The sequence below is a fragment of the Nylanderia fulva genome, unplaced genomic scaffold (assembly GCF_048542155.1).
Source record: "Nylanderia fulva isolate GAGA-0341 unplaced genomic scaffold, ASM4854215v1 Scaffold362, whole genome shotgun sequence".
In the NCBI taxonomy this organism is placed as follows: Eukaryota; Metazoa; Arthropoda; class Insecta; order Hymenoptera; family Formicidae; genus Nylanderia; species Nylanderia fulva.
The window spans coordinates 91,765-109,535 of NW_028190436.1; the positions used below are offsets into that span (position 1 = coordinate 91,765).

The 17,771-nt window shown below is 41.3% G+C and overlaps 2 protein-coding genes and 1 long non-coding RNA gene across 3 annotated transcripts; all 3 read right to left on the reverse strand.

Moving 5' to 3' along the window:
• Window positions 1-5,559: 5,559 nt before the first annotated feature.
• LOC146722145 (uncharacterized) lies at window positions 5,560-6,433 on the reverse strand. The gene is made up of 3 exons (XR_014925324.1): window positions 6,355-6,433; window positions 5,920-6,153; window positions 5,560-5,797 (listed from the first exon to the last, which is right to left on the reverse strand). It is a non-coding gene; the product is annotated as an uncharacterized LOC146722145 (long non-coding RNA).
• Window positions 6,434-10,521: 4,088 nt separating this feature from the next.
• Window positions 10,522-12,003, reverse strand: LOC146722146 (uncharacterized). Its single transcript, XM_085485382.1, has one exon. The coding sequence runs from the start codon at window positions 12,001-12,003 to the stop codon at window positions 10,522-10,524; it is 1,482 nt and encodes a 493-aa protein (XP_085341508.1).
• An 814-nt stretch (window positions 12,004-12,817) lies between these two features.
• On the reverse strand, window positions 12,818-15,584 carry LOC114934889 (uncharacterized). The gene is made up of 3 exons (XM_085485383.1): window positions 13,500-15,584; window positions 13,074-13,437; window positions 12,818-12,990 (listed from the first exon to the last, which is right to left on the reverse strand). Exons 1-3 carry the CDS (start codon window positions 15,582-15,584, stop codon window positions 12,818-12,820), a joined length of 2,622 nt encoding a protein of 873 aa, XP_085341509.1.
• Window positions 15,585-17,771: the final 2,187 nt, after the last annotated feature.

A 17,771-nucleotide genomic window follows, 5' to 3' on the forward strand; every position in this document is an offset into this window, starting at 1 on the left:
ATTAGAAGATAAAATTCTCTTATGAAAAATTATCACTAGTAAGTCCAATTAATCACTTATTTCGAGTACTTAAATTACTGTATGTATATCAGTAATTTAATTAAGTACTCTAAATAAGTGATTAATTGGTCTTACTAGTAATAAATTTTCATAAGGGTTATGTTGAATATATTAGTTTATCGTTATTGGCCTACTTTTATACATCGTCATATTAGATAAAATACCTGCAGTAAAAACAAATTACCTATTTCAAAACCGGTTTAGATTTCACGTGCATGACTTTGAGAGTTATGTCATGATTATTTATTTATTTGATTAGGAATTAAATCATAAAAGATAGGATTATAAAAAATCCAAGATTTCAATTATCTATAAGCATTAATGTTACAATAATCTTATGATAAAATATTTAATTAAGTTATAAAAATATACTAATATTATGAATTTTTATTACAATTCATAATATTAATAAATGAATAAAAATACAAATTAACGCTCGTGTAAAATTTAAAATTAATAAAACCTGAAAAGTAGGCCAAATAATAAGCACACCTTTGACTGGGAAGGGACTGAAATATTAGATCATGAAATTAATTATAATAAAAGACTTATTTCTGAAATGTTATACATAAAAGAACATAAAAATAGTATAAATTTACAGAAAGATATCGAGTCCCTTGACAGCTGTTATTTTGACATTTTAGAAGAATTATCTGACACACTTTTTTAATTAAAAAACAAACAAATTAACCTTTACCTTTTTGACAACACTATTGACTATATAAACAGGCTACGATATAATAATGACACATTTTATCCCGTGATATTGCTGAGTCGCAACAACCAACACATAACATCAACATGTAAGTTTTGCCAATTTATATTTTTCGGAGTGTTCCTCATTGGAATTCTTTTAACATATCTATTTTGTGGGAAAAATGGTTTGAATATATGGGATTTATCTCGTAAGATGCCGGAACAGACTGTCCGCGCTGTCCAACGACCAATTTGGACTCCTTGCATTCAATTGAGAGATGGGCTTGAATTTAAGACATCTAAGAATAATTGTTTCAACCATTGTAATGAAATTCGAACGATAATCGAAGTTTCATCTTTGCATAACTTGCGAGATTATGTTTAAATTTATTTATTATATCTTGTAATTTTATACTTGCGGTTGTTAGTATTGAGAAAGACCTAGTAAGGTCGAAACGTCTACTTTTATATTATAAATAAATAATGTTCAATTATTCCTACATCTAAATTATTTCGGCTCGTATATTTGGCCTACTTTTCAGGTTTTATTAATTTTTAATTATTAATAAATAAATATATTCTTATTTGATATATGTATAATAACAACTTATAGTAATATCATGCAAATTTTGTAGCAGCTTACTACAGTTCTAGAAATATTGAAAATTGAAAATAATATCAGTCGCTACAATTAACAATATTATAAATATTTCAATATATGTCAAGTAATGTAACATAATATCTTATTTGAATTTGAGAAAGAAACGATATAAAATAATATGCTTCTGCTACAAAATCCGAAAATACGTGTGAATTATAATTATTAATCTTAAACATAAAGATTAACATGGAAAATATGATTTCAATTTTCAAATAAAAATTAAAGGTCGCTCTTATCAGTGTGGCTTCTTGCTCGTTCGGAAGAACTCATCCTCTCCTGCATGTTTATTTCTTTTGACGTGATAATAATGCTTGGCGATGTTGCATTCGATCCGTGTGAAGCTTCTGGCAACAAACCGCAGCCGAATTGCTTGAATAATATGCGCTTAATCTTTTTTTTCCATACAAATATGATAGAGGCACATAGATTCTGCATAAAGTCCAGCAAATGAATAGCATATAAGTTGTAAATTGAATAATTTTTAGATAATATTGTCACTGTTAGCATGAGCCATCTTATGCCTATTACGATAAATAGCACGATCAATAGCTTCAGATATAGATTAAACCTGCAAATAAATATATAATTTTCATAGCTTTTGTGAATATATGATGTATAAAATTTATTTTACGTATAAACCTTATAAAATATTTAGGAGTTTAAAATTTTTATTCTCGTGAAATACATGTGCATTTATTAATTTAATTTTTGTTACCATAATTGTCATTTTCTTTTGAATTGCATATAGGTTCTCGAAGAAACATATAAAGTGATATAAATTTAAAGTGTAAGACAGGCAATAAGAGCCAAATCGCGGATGACAGTGCGTTATTTCAACACGAAACTAAATTTTTTCGTTAGAATTAAATACCTGTGTACAAGGCAAATTTTACTTGGTCAAGGCCAAGATTTAAAATTGGAATAATCTCTACAAGAGATTTTAATTCCATACATCCCTTGTTCCCCCTTAAGGAAATAAATGCGAGAGTGATATATTCTTGAAAATATTACAAAATAGAAAATAGTAAATCGGCGAATAGAAAAAATGTCGTCTGTAAATAATAATCTATGGCCAGTATTCATAATCTGAATTTATAATTAATAGTTTTAAATCTGATCTTGACTTAAAATTCCATACAACCAATCAATTTCAGACTTAACATTAAATATATGAACGAAAACTATTATTAATACCGACTTATCTATTTTATAAAAAAAATGCGAATCAATCAATCCTGCGATGCTATTTGCATAAATGTTAATAAAAGTAGCATAAATTAATAAAATAGATTATCATATTTCAATGCAACGATATCTGAATACATACTATTTTTTATTATCGTTATAGCACTTGCTCTCTGAATCTTTCAGACGATGATCCATATCTTCTTTGTAACGCGCAATTTTTAATGTCGTAGAAATAGATAAACAAATGCTAGTGATGATGCACATACTTCTGAGCACTTGATAATACAATATAAACCCCATTCCTGTCAAATATCATGAATTTTTATACTCTTTCTCACAATATATTAAAATGCTATAGCATTAAAGTTATCTTCACTTACCACTGAACCAGCAATTTTTTAAACGTAATTCCGGTCGCAAAATCGGTGGTACGTACTTAGAAAGAATATCCATGCTGACACCTATAATAGCAAATATAAAGGGACATTCCCACGCAAAGATCGTATAATATATCAACTTCGTTTTTTCTCGTTGTCTGATGTTTTTTTGTAACAAAGGCAATCTTCTGTAATTTACACAACATATTTAACAAATAATAGATGAAAGAATTCAGAATGTAAAAACGTTAAAATAATGTGTGTTTAATCGCGTCACTGTATCTTATTATGGAGTAAAGATTCAACTTTAAGAATCCATTCTTAAAATTGCGGTACGATGATTTTTAATGGTGTTATGAATGATTAAAGTAAAAGTGACATTTTCTCTTTTTGTTAACTTGATAAGGAAAGATCGACATATAAATTTTAAAAATCAATTTTTCGGGGAAACTTCAGGCTGTAATATGGAAATGTCAAGAAATTTTTCAAATTTTTTTTGTGCATGCGACACATCTACAAAGTAAGAAAAAATTTTCCATTTTGTTATGTTTTTCGCTTTTTATATATAAAAAGTATTAGAATTGAAAGAAATGAGAAATTCTGTGAACCTAGATCGAAAGTAGATGTTTCAAGCTTTAAAACTCTTTTTCAAAATTTAAATTCTTATTTCTCGAAACAAAGTTACAACTATTTAAAATTTAAGCTATTAAAGTTGTAATAATACAGCACGCGCCGACGATACATCCTATAAATAAAGCGGGGAAAGGACGGTCGAACAATACTTTCCCCCACGACCCGTAATAATTAAAAAGACACCGAACGATCCCGACGAGAAACGGAAAATCCCGAACGTACGCGAACGGCCGTATAAAAAGGCCGAGAAAAACCGAAAAGAGACATTCCGTTCCGTACCGTCTTAGGACGACTATCGCTCCGGAAAACGCAAAGACAGCTAGAGAGAAGAGATCGGGGGTGCCCTGTCTCGGTGTGGGTGCGTTCCCACTTACTAGCCGCTCCGAGCGACTCCTTTCCGAAATCGCTCCTTACCGTATCCTCCTACACGATCGGCCAAGAAAACCAGAGGTTGGGCGTTCTCCGCCTCTGTCGGGAGCTCCCGCGGCCGATCGCTTATTACGAAAAAAAAACAATAACAGAGTTCCCGTGACGCGATATTCCGAAATCAACATCAATTTCGACGAAGGCAAACCCGAGCGTCAACTCTCTCATACGGCCGCGCGCGTGAGAGAGAGAGAGCGGATCAGTGTTGTTAGACGGGCTAGGTTTTTTCGCGCATGCGCATTGAATGTAGTATTAATGAAGTAGTCACTCGCATGAAATGGGGTCCTGATTTCCCCCTCTGTTTAATTTTTCTTAAATTATTGAAAATTTTTTAAAATAATTAATGAATCGTATAATTTTTATTATAAATGTAATAAATTTAATTAAAAATGTTAAATATAAACATACAATAAACAAATAATGAAATTATAAAATATATACATATACGTGTACCTATGTGTTCACGAACGCGCTGCGTGAGCAAAGGATCGCGCTGCACGAAAGGATGAGTCACTTTTTTGTAAAACAAGGACTTTAATAATATCACACACGTATTGACAAAATACTATAACAAACTTATTACAAAACTTTAATTATTTTACAGTGAAATCGGAATCAAAATCAAAGTGCGGAATAGCGGCGGTCGTCAACGAATTTTGCGGTGTATCTGATAAGCGGTTTGCGATATGTTTTCACGACGGAAAAGCGATAAAGCTCACAAGCGGGGTGTGAGCTCCTCTTTTATAATTTCCGGAGCGGAACCCACCTTCGTGTGAAGCGCCAATAATTTTGCGTCTTTTTAAAGTTGCGCGAGGTGACCTGAGCGTATTACGCGTAATTGGCCGCTGTCAAAATTGACAGAACAACGGCTGTTAGAAAGCATGCGCGAGCTGGCGATCACGATGATTATTGGCGAAACGAGGCGCCCGTGAGAAGCCGCGCATGCTCAATAAAATATAATTATTCGGCGGAACGGTTGCGACACCGTTAATTGTTTATATTTCGAGCGTGTTTTTGTACGACAGGATAATTTGTGTCGCGATATGTTTTCCAAAAAAAAAACATATAAAAACGATATGCCTGTTGACTTGCGATCGGAAGCGAATATTCTAGAATATTCTATTTAAGATATAATATTTTATTACACATGTAGTTTTCTATTATGCGTTTCAAACATTCCCGCCCGCCTTGTCGCGCAGTGACAACATGTTTGTGGTATTTCGGTCGCGGAATCGCAAGTCGATAGTGATCGATGGTGGTGTAGCATTCATCATCCACACCTTTCATTTACACTCTACACTTTTATTACACCTTACACTTTTCACTGCACTTTTACACTTTTTACATCTTTATACATTTGTAATAACTTCAATTCATTAATATACATAATGTTTTTAAGAAAAATCAATATTTCCATAACAACACATTCATTCATTTATTTGTTACATATTAATTCTTTTTGTTCTTTCGCTTTATACTTTCAATGAATAAACATTACTTTTTTAAAGATCTGGTGAATTTATTTATAAGTCGCTACATTTTTGGTGACCCCGACGTGATATTAAAGCCGACGCATTTTAAAGGCTGATGCGGAATAAGTGCCAAGTGATCGTCGTATTTGAAGTCTGCGAAATATTATCATCGCTTGGAAGAATTGCTGGATATTCTGATTTTAAGAGATTCATTCTCCGGATCTTTGAAACATCAGAGGCGGATTAGTCCTTCACGGAAATTCTCAAATCATTTTATCGGATTCCTGGAACAAGAGGAAAATGCCAATCGATAGATCACCAGTTAGACCCTGTTCGGATACACAGATTGATATGGATTTGGCGAGCGGATCAAATCAGGTTGGATCAGAAAATATTAATATTTTACCTTCTCAAACTGGACATCAGGTGAGTGATCCTACGTTACAAATTCACTCAAATGAGTTTCGTTTATTAAAACTACCGACTTTCTGGCATAAACAACCTAAACTCTGGTTTGCTTCTATTGAAAGTGAGTTTACGGTTTATCGAATTCGATCAGATGATATTAAATATAGTTCTGTCATTCGTCATCTTGATGAACAAGCCTTAGTAAACATATCTGAAGTCATTGAAAATCCACCTGAAACAGATAAATATAATTATTTAAAGAAAATATTAATAAATCGCTTTACGGATTCAGAGGAAAAACGTTTGAGACAAATATTAGCTGGAATTGAACTTAATGATAAAAAGCCTTCGGAATTACTTCGAGAAATTCGTCATTTGTCTGGAGGATCTTTAGCAGATAGTGTTTTGCAAATGATTTGGCTTCAACGCTTACCACATAGAATTCAAACGACTTTAGCCGTAGTAGAGGATGTTCCTCTTGTTAAACTTGCGGAATTAGCCGATAAAATTGCTGATCGGGACGGCGGTTTGCAAGTTGCGGAAGTTTCCAATAATGCAAGTAATAAATCTTCAGATTTCGCGGATTTGCTACGAAGAATCGAAGCTCTTGAAGTTTCTCGTCGTCGAGATCGTTCCAAAAGCCGGTCTAGAGAGAATAGAAGATTTAAATCGTTATCGCGTAACAAAGACAAATCAAATAAAGATATTAAAGATACATCAATTTGTTTTTACCATAAGAAGTTTGGTGATAAGGCTAAACGATGTACTTTACCTTGTTCTATGTCCAAAACATTCTTGGCTTTACAGGAAAACTAAAAACGCCGCTTAAGACTGAGGCTGCTTACGACGGTGTTTCTAACAATCGCCTCATTATTTTCGACAGACATTCAAATTTGAATTTTCTTGTCGATACGGGCGCTGATATATCGTTGTTACCTAAAAAGGTTTTATTGAAGCCGTGGCATACTAATTTAAAACTTTTTGCCGCAAATGGTACTCAAATTAATACTTACGGTTCTAAAACTTTAATTTTGAACCTTGGTTTAAGGAGAGAATTCAAATGGAAATTTTGTGTCGCGGATATTCAACGTCCTATTTTAGGCGCCGATTTCCTTTGTCATTTTAATCTCCTAATTGACATTAAAAACAAGAAATTGATTGATAATGTTACCGGTCTTATGAATACTGGAAAAATTCAAGAAATTGCGCATTTGTCAATTTTTACCACATCTCCTGATTCTGTGTACCACAAATTTTTAACCGAATTTCCAGGACTCACCCGTTTTTCTTCAATTTCCTCGGTAAAAACACATGGTGTTGAACATCATATCGTTACGGAAGGTTCTCCTAAATTTTCGACTCCCAGAAGACTTACTCCTGAGAAACTTAAATGTGCCAAGGAAGAATTCAAGTCTATGATGGAGCAAGGAATTTGCAGACCTTCAAGCAGCTCCTGGGCAGCCCCTCTACATATGGTACCTAAAAAGGAACAAAATTCTTGGAGACTGTGTGGTGATTATCGTGCACTCAATTCAGTGACTATCCCGGATCGTTATCCCTTACCTCATATTCAAGATTTTTCTTCTTCACTTTTTGGTAAGAATATCTTTTCTAAAATCGACTTAGTTAAAGCGTACTATCAAGTACCCGTCGCTAAAGAAGATATTCACAAAACAGCTGTCACTACTCCATTTGGGCTTTTTGAATTTGTCGTAATGCCTTTCGGTTTACGAAACGCAGCCCAAACTTTTCAACGGCTCATGAACTTTTTACTTAATGATTTGAGTTTTGCCTTTTGTTATCTTGATGACATTCTTATTGCTTCTAAAGATGAGAAAGAACATATTGCTCACTTACGCATTATTTTTGATCGTCTTCAACAAGCTGGAATGACAATCAATGTCGCTAAATGTCTTTTCGGTCAAAGCGAGATTTCTTTTCTTGGTTACTTAGTTTCTAACCAAGGAGTTAAACCTACATCCGAAAAAGTGAAATCAATTATTGATTATCCTAAACCTAAGACACTTCATGAATTACGCAGATTCTTAGGAATTATCAATTATTATCGTCGCTGTCTCAAGGATGCTGCAAATCATCAAGCTCTGTTAACAGAATATTTAAAGGACAGTCGCAAGAGGGATAGAAGAATTATTTCTTGGACTAAAGAAGCGGAATTAGCTTTCGAGTCATGTAAAGAAGAACTTTTACAAGTTACTACCCTTTCTCATCCTGCTCCTCATGCTCCTCTTATTTTAACTTGTGATGCTTCTGACTTTGCTGTTGGTGCATCACTTGAACAGTCTATTGACGACGATATCAAACCAATAGCATTTTTCTCAAAGAAACTAGACAAAGCTCAAAGAAATTATAGCACTTATGATAGAGAACTTCTTAGCATTTATTTGGCTATTAAACATTTCAGGCATTTTGTTGAAGGAAGACAATTGATTATCAGAACTGATCATAAACCTTTGATTTTTGCTTTCCGTCAGAAATTGGATAAAGCGTCACCAAGACAGATCAGACAATTGGACTTTATTGCTCAATTCTCTACAAATATTACCTATATTTCTGGAAAAATGAATTCAGTTGCTGATGCTCTGTCAAGAATTGAATCTATTTCAATGCCTATTATAGTTTCTTTAGAAGAACTTGCTAATTATCAGAAAGAAGATGAAGAACTTCAAGTTTTACTTTCTTCAAATTCTTCACTTCTGTTGAAGAAACTTATTCTTTCAGGATCAACCATACCTATTTATTGTGATTGCTCTTCGGAATTAATTCGTCCATATGTTCCTAAACTCTTACGCAAGAAAATTTTTGATGTTGTTCATGGACTCGCTCACCCCAGCGGCAGATTGACATCTAAACAATTACTACTGAAATTCATTTGGCCTTCTTTGAAGAAAGATGTGAAGGAATGGACTCGAACTTGTCTTCCATGTCAACGTGCGAAGATTTCAAGACACACCAAGAATTCTCCAATTAAGATTGTAATTCCTGATCAACGCTTTCAGCATGTGCATTTAGACATTGTTGGACCACTTCCTATTTGTCAAAATTACCGTTATTGTCTTACTATGATTGATCGTTTTTCCAGATGGCCTGAAGCTGTTCCTATTTCTGAGATTTCTGCTGAAACTATTTCTACAACATTTTATTCACATTGGGTAGCACGTTTTGGTTCTCCTATCAGCATTACAACAGATCAAGGTCCTCAGTTTGAAGCAGCTTTATTCAATGCTTTAACAAATCTAATTGGATGCCAAAGGATTAGAACTTCTGCTTATCATCCTGCTTCAAATGGAATTCTGGAAAGATGGCATAGGACTTTGAAAGCAGCGATTATGTGCCACGAAACAACCAACTGGGTAGAATCTTTACCTTCAGTTCTTTTGGGATTACGTTTGTGTTTCAAAGAAGATTTAAAAGCTTCACCTGCAGAACTTCTTTATGGATCCACTCTTCGTATTCCTGGAGAATTTTTCATTGAAGAAGATTTTCCTGCAGATCCTGAAATCTTTCTTGAAAAACACAGGATTCATATGAGGAATATCAGATCATCTCCTACAAGTCATCATTGCAAAAGATCACCTTTTGTTCACAAGAATCTTTTTGATTGTACTCATGTTTGGATTCGAGAAGATACTGTTAGGAAGTCACTACAACCTCCTTATTCTGGCCCTTTTCCTATTGAGAAACGTATCTCTGATCATTTATTTGCAGTTAATGTTTCAGGAAGAGTTGTCAATATTTCGACAGAACGTCTCAAGCCAGCCTTCATTCCTAGAACTTCAGATTCTACTGAACTTTCTACTAGATCTTCAGCTCCTGTTCCTGCTATTTCAACTCCTGTTCCTGCTATTTCAACTCCTGTTCCTGCTACTTCAGCTCCTGTTCCTGCTACTTCAGCTCCTGTTTCTGCTACTTCAAATCCTTCTTCTTCTTTTACTGTTGGAAAAGCTTTACGCACCTACCCACCAAAGAAGAAGAAAGTCCATTTCGCAACGAATATCGTCACTTGGGGGGGGAGTACTGTAGCATTCATCATCCACACCTTTCATTTACACTCTACACTTTTATTACACCTTACACTTTTCACTGCACTTTTACACTTTTTACATCTTTATACATTTGTAATAACTTCAATTCATTAATATACATAATGTTTTTAAGAAAAATCAATATTTCCATAACAACACATTCATTCATTTATTTGTTACATATTAATTCTTTTTGTTCTTTCGCTTTATACTTTCAATGAATAAACATTACTTTTTTAAAGATCTGGTGAATTTATTTATAAGTCGCTACAGTGGGGCAGGCGCGCCGGCGCGGCGAGATTCACGTGATGATCGCGTGTAATTTGAATCGATCAGCTGAGCCGCGGAAACACGTGGTGATCGCGTGGAATGTGATGATCAGCTGAGACAGTAACGAGTGTGTGTTTGATGTGAAATGACGAACGTGTAGTGCAGTGTGGTGATTATGGAACAATTGCAACTGCGGTGGTGCATGATGAGAATGAGGTGTGACAAATGATACAGTGCATGATGTGATAAATCTCGTGAATGAGTGTCGAACGTTGATGAGTGATGTGTTACGTGCCGGCGGACGGCGTGTCCGCGTTATTCGCGTCCGGAATACGATCCGCGCCCGGGAGCATGACCAATTTAACGATCGGGCGTACGAATTCGGATGTGGCGGTGCGTACTGAGACCACGCGGACGACACCGTCGTCCCCGGGATGCAGTCTCGTGATCCTTGCAAGAGGCCATCGAGTCGGAGGGGTGAGCTCCGAGCGGATGATGCAAAGGTCCCCGACGTGAGGTGCGGCCTCGGCCTTGACCCATTTGGTGCGGGGGTTGAGCCCGTGCACGTACTCAGCCGACCACCGTTGCCAAAAATGGTCTCGCATCAGCTGCAGGTGATGCCAGCCTGACAGCGTGGATGATGATTGTCCGATCCGTGACGGCTCAGGTATAGCTAATAGAGGCGCGCCGATGATGAAGTGCCCTGGAGTGAGTGCTGAAGTGTCGTCTGGATCGTCTGACAGAGCTTGCAACGGACGAGAATTAAGGCGGAGGTGAAATTTCGTAGATTTCACGGCAGCCTCCCAAAGACCACCGAAGTGAGGGGCCGCTGGCGGATTAAAATGCCAGCGGATCCCTTGAGTGTTGGCGGCGCGGGCGATGTGAAGGCCCTCGGAGGTCGACGCCTTGAAGAGCTCCCGCAGGGTGCGATCGGCGCCAACGAATATTGTGCCGCAGTCGCTGTAGACGTCCGTACACAGTCCTCTGCGAGAGACGAAGCGGCGTAAGGCGGCGATGAAGGCCTCGGAGCTGTAATCCGAGACGACCTCGAGGTGGATGGCCTTCGACCAAAAGCAGACGAAGACCGCGATGTATCCTTTCTGTGAGCGGTGTCCGCGTCCCTTGCTGGTCCGGATGGAAATTGGTCCCGCGTAGTCCAGTCCAGTGCTCAAGAAAGGTCGAGTTGGCGTCACTCGGTCCCGAGGAAGGTGGCCCATTGGAGGCTGTGGCGTGGCAGCGCGCCAGCGAGTGCAAGTGACGCACCGATGCAGTTGCTGCTTGACGACGGTCCTTCCGCGTGGTACCCAGAATCGAAGGCGAAGCAGACCGAGTGTCATCTGGACGCCGCCGTGCAGAGAGCGACGATGGCAGGACTCGATCAGCAGTCGCGTCATCCAGGAGGCCGGCGGTATGATCACCGGGTGCTTCTCGTCGTAGGGCAGCAGTGCGTGTTTGAGACGTCCTCCAACGCGCAGTACACCTTGGTCGTCGATGAACGGATTCAGCTTGATCAGTGAACTGCGTGGTGGGCCGGAGCGTCCTGCGGTGGCAGCAGCTATCTCGTCCGGGAAGTGGAGCGCCTGTACTACTCGAAGCCACTGGAGTAGGGCGGCGTCCAGCTCGTCGGGGTGTAGTGGACAACCAGGTGTGACCTCCCGGCTCGCCACGTTGAGCCATCGACGACACCAAGCCGTAACGCGTAGCAGCCGATGAAGCGCAGAGAACCGAAGAAGGATGTCCGGTTCGACGACGACGGAGCCCTTGGTCATCAGGCTGGTGGTGCGCTGTTCAGGAAGGTCATCCTCTGCGATGTGGACCTCTGAGCTGGGCCATGCTGTCTCGTCCAGTGCCAACCAGGTAGGTTCAGTCCACCATAATGCGTGGTTGATTAATTCTCTAGGAGTAATTCCTCTCGATGCGCAGTCTGCAGGATTATTCTTCCCGGCTACGTGTCTCCATCGAGCGTCCGGGAGCTGTGTCTGGATATGAGCTACCCGGTTGGCGACGAAAGTTTTCCAGCGAGTGGCGTGTCCCTGGATCCAATGAAGCGTGACCTGGGAATTGGACCACAGATATACTGGAGTAGTTGCCAAGCCGAGAATGTCGCGGACATGCAGCGTGAGCGTGGTGAGTAGGCTAGCAGCGCACAACTCAAGTCGCGGCAACGAAACCTGCTTGACGGGTGCGACCTTGGATTTCGCCATAAGTAGATTAATTGACGGTTTTTCCCTTTCAGTGGTGCGGAGGTAGACTACTGCGGCGTATCCTCGTTCGGAAGCATCAGCAAAACCGTGGAGCTGCAACCTCGAGTGATCGTTGTCGGTGCTGAGCCAGCGATTCACGCGTATGTGCCTGAGCAGCGGCAACTGATCCAACAGCTGTTGCCAATGTCGAGCATCCTTGGCCGGCAGTGGAGCGTCCCAATCAAGTTGCTGAAGCCAGGTGCTTTGGATTAGGATCTTCGCCCGAATGACGACAGGCGCGAGCCAGCCCATCGGGTCGAACAGGCGTGCAGTTTCGGAGAGGACTCGTCGCTTCGTGAATTTGCTGACTGGCCGAGGATGTATTGCGAAGGCAAACCGGTCATCTTGAGGACGCCATCGCAGGCCCAATGTCGAATGGCTCTCTCCTTCCCAGGAATGTGGTCCTTGCTGCAGCCGATGCTCCTGTGGGACTCCTGTGAGGACCTCTGGATGGTTCGAGGCCCACTTCCTCAGTGGAAATCCGCCCGCCATGCAGAGGTTGCGCAGCTCCGTCTGGAGGTTGACGGCATCGTCGAGGTTGTCCGCGCCGGTGACCACGTCGTCGACGTAGCAATCAAGCCGAAGTACTGTGGCACCTTGAGGAAACTGCGCTCCCTCGTCCGCACAAAGTTGTTGCAGAGTTCGGATGGCCAGGAACGGTGCACACGCCATGCCGTAGGTCACCGTCTGCAGCTCGTACTCTCCGATCTCGTCCGTCTTGTTGTGACGCCACAAGATTGTTTGAAGACGGCAGTCCTCAGGATGTACGAGGATTTGGCGGTACATCTTCTCGATGTCGGTGACGAAGACGTACCGGTGCCAACGCCATCGCAGCAACACGTCGGTGAGCGCTGGCAGAAGGTTTGCCCCAGTCAGCAGCTGCGAGTTGAGCGAAGTACCGGCCCGTGTGCGCTGAGAGCCGTTGAACACGACTCGGAGCTTTGTCGTCGTGCTCGATTCCTTCAGGACCCCGTGATGCGGTAAGTAGCATCTGAAATCTCCGTTGTTGTTGAGGTATTTACCTTCTTCATGTGTTGCAGGTCCTTGTATTCCTGCATGAAGCCGTGATAGAGGTCGCCAAACCGAAGATCTCGGCTGCCCTTGGTCTCCATGGCTTTCAGTAGGTGCTCCGCTGGGCGGCGAGTATCCTGAAGAGTCGTTGGCGGCGATGAGAAGGGCAGCCTCACCATGTACCTCCCGGTGCGCGTGCGCGTGACGGTGCGCACGTAGAGTTCCTCGCACGTGGTCTCGTCGGGAGTAAGTGAAGCCCGAGTTATCGGCTCGCTCTCCTGCTCCCAGAAGCGTCGAACGAAGTCGGCGAGGTCATGATCGGCGGTGCACCGGAAGGTGCGGCGATGTCCCTTGACTGCTGCTGCGTCGTAGCCGCCAGAAAGGATCCATCCCAGGCTGGTTTGCTGAGCGATCGGCATCCTTGATTCACCCTTGCGGAGGCCTTCCTCGAGGATCAAGGAGTAGACCTCGGCTCCCAGCAGCAGCTCAGCTGGGTCGTCGTCTAAGAAGCGAGGATCGGCCAGTTGGAGTCCGTTGAGATGAGGCCAGCTGCGTTCTTCCCGCGAGACCGAGCCTTGCTGCAGCGATATGCGGGGCAGCACAAAGGCCACCACGCTGAGTTTGGCGTTGGTCACGTCTGACGTTACGTGCAGCGTGACCTTGCCACGAGCGGATCCCGAGCGAGTCCCTCCGATGCCGAAAATGGAGAGGCCCGTTGAGACTCGAGGAAGGCGAAGACGTTGTGCCAAGGTCTCCGAAATGATCGACACCTCAGAACATTGGTCGATCAAAGCGCGTACGGCTTGTGGTGATCCGTACCGATCGGCGACGTTTATTCGTGCTGTTGCAAGAAGAACGGCCTTGCACTCTGGATTTTGCAGCGTAGCGGTCAGTGTGGTGGCGCGTGTGGCTTCAGTTGACGCTGACGATGTGGGTGCTCCGTGTAACATCGTGTGGTGTCGTGCGTCGCATGTCAGACAGTTCTTCTTTGACTGGCAGCGAGAGAGAAAATGGTTGCCTAAGCAATTGTAACAGAGCCTGTTACTCTCGACAAATGCCTTGCGGTCGTTGACAGTCTTGGCCTTGAAATCTCGGCAGGTCATCAAGGTGTGCTTCTCGCGACACAGTGCACAGTGCGGCGACTCGGTTCCTTGGTGCTTCGTGACGTGTGCCTTGGCTACCCGTGGAGCATCTCCGGGCGGTTTGCTGGCGCTCTTCGGTCGTGCGGCATTGAGCGTCAGGATCCGGCGGCTGATGAAGTCCACAAGTGCCTCGTTTTGTGCCGGCTCTGATGAGTCTGACGTGGACGACTCCCACTCAAGACGTGTGCGTGCATCAAACAGCTCGGTGACCAGGAAGTTGAAGAGGTCCATTCCGTGGGTGTTGATTGGACGTCCGATGCTCTCCTGACCATTGACGGCGGCAGTAACGGCGTTGTGAATGCGTCTCAATTCTTCTGCGGTATCTCCCTTCATCTTCGGCACGGCGATGAACGTGGCGAAGTTGGAGCGGATCAATTCTTTTTTGTTGTTGTAGTGTTTGTCCAGAATCGCCCAAGCGCGATCGTAATTGTCGCTGGTGACAGGCAATGACCTTATTAACCTTTCAGCTTGCCCCGTCAGACATGAGCGCAGGTGGTGAAAGCGCTCGATGTTGGAGATCGCATTGCCACTCACGACGGAGAGAAAGAGATCTCGGAACGACGGCCAATCGGCGTAGGCACCAGAAAATGGCGGCACTTTGATACGCGGCAGTGATGACCTTGACGTGGCGTCGGCCGAAGGAGGTACGTTTGCTGCACGATAGTGTTCAGCGTAGCTGTCTAGTATGCTTCTTTGTGACACGTAGAGATTCTCCGTATCAGCATGCAACTCTGATTTAAAGTACTCGCTCTCACTGAATCTTTCCTTCAAGGCCGCACGGATAAGGTCATGCTGCGCCTCGAACTTTGTCCACAGCTGATCCAGAATTCTGGTGCGGGTGGAGATAGCACTGGCGGTGATATTGGAGCTGCCCAGCTTCTTCAAGTACTCCACAGAACGTGAGATGCGGACTTGAAGCTCGCGCTGACAGTCAACCAGTGTGGGTACATCCATGATGACTGCACACGAAACTGCACTATTGTCACTCACGCGTGAAGTCACGCTCGCGAACTTGCGGATGCCGGTGCGACGTATCCGGCTCGAAGGACCAGAAAATATGTTCACGAACGCGCTGCGTGAGCAAAGGATCGCGCTGCACGAAAGGATGAGTCACTTTTTTGTAAAACAAGGACTTTAATAATATCACACACGTATTGACAAAATACTATAACAAACTTATTACAAAACTTTAATTATTTTACAGTGAAATCGGAATCAAAATCAAAGTGCGGAATAGCGGCGGTCGTCAACGAATTTTGCGGTGTATCTGATAAGCGGTTTGCGATATGTTTTCACGACGGAAAAGCGATAAAGCTCCCAAGCGGGGTGTGAGCTCCTCTTTTATAATTTTTGGAGCGGAACCCACCTTCGTGTGAAGCGCCAATAATTTTGCGTCTTTTTAAAGTTGCGCGAGGTGACCTGAGCGTATTACGCGTAATTGGCCGCTGTCAAAATTGACAGAACAACGGCTGTTAGAAAGCATGCGCGAGCTGGCGATCACGATGATTATTGGCGAAACGAGGCGCCCGTGAGAAGCCGCGCATGCTCAATAAAATATAATTATTCGGCGGAACGGTTGCGACACCGTTAATTGTTTATATTTCGAGCGTGTTTTTGTACGACAGGATAATTTGTGTCGCGATATGTTTTCCAAAAAAAAAACATATAAAAACGATATGCCTGTTGATTTGCGATCGGAAGCGAATATTCTAGAATATTCTATTTAAGATATAATATTTTATTACACATGTAGTTTTCTATTATGCGTTTCAAACACTATGTTATAACATACGTAAATTACGAGTTTAGTTTTTATTTATACAATTTATAATTTGAATTATTGATTAATTTTAATAATACACTTTTATATTACATATATTGTAATAATTTATTTATTTTTACGTACGTTCAATTTATCTGTTTCCTGCGATTCCGCCAAAACTCCGTGGTCCAGGGTCTTGGTCCGTAGTTGCGCGCGCAAACATCATACGTTACTGTAGTCGTCATGGTTACGTCACGGTAATACGCACATGCGCGAAAAAACTTAGCCCGTCTAACAATACTGGAGCGGATACGCGACAATAACACCGCGGGACCACACCCGCGCCCCGGACCGCGCCGCGCCAACAACCAAACGTAAACACGACCGCGGGAACTTAAAGGGCCGTGCATTTAAAATTCCGAAATATGATGAAGACGTGAAATAATCGAGATATTATTTCTGCCGTGCGTAACACTCCTGTTAAATTATAATCAGCGAATCTGTTACAGTACCGATATCTAACTCCGACGCCGATACAGATACCGTCAACAGGACCCGCGCCGAGCAAAACTCACGCATTCATCTCATACACAGATACACACGTCATACTTTTATAAAATTATCCACGCCGTCACACATACAGCGATACATGCATTACGCGAACACATACACACACGCTTACACACAAACATCTACACACACACACACACACACTTGTAAATAGCACACACAGTAAACAGTTTGTTAAACCTACACCTCGTCGCACGCTTTTTGAATTTAACCCTTTCTCGAACCTTGTCGATCCCGATTGAGCGATCCGGCCGCACCGAGAAAGCAGTCCGTTATAAAGTTTGCCTATTTTTTTGACAATAGTTTTTTGATGCCTTAATTATTTTAAGGAGTGTATATAACTATTATGCAGACACGACAATAGTACTTTAAATTTTTATAAAGTATTACACATATAAAAGGCTAATAAGAGCAGAAGTAATATATTACGGTTATAAAAACTAATTTATTACATTTAATCAATATATACTGATAGAAACAATAAAGTTTAAATTAATATAAAATTATAAAAATAAACTCGAAAGTTAAAACAAATGAAAAAGCGAACGTTTTGATCCAATTTTTCGGATCTTCTAATAAGATCCGAAAGAACGACGTTCTACTGACATGAGGATTACACTAGCGTCACTTTTGTTACTGTTACAATTAAAATACTGTCACATCATAAATATATATAAGTTTTTATTAGCATATTTTTTTGATACCATTTGTTAGATTATTGTTTCATAACGCACTTGATTGTGAATCTTATAATTAGTAAGGTGTAATGAGAAAATTATTTTAATTTATAGAAGCATAATTTTTTTTTT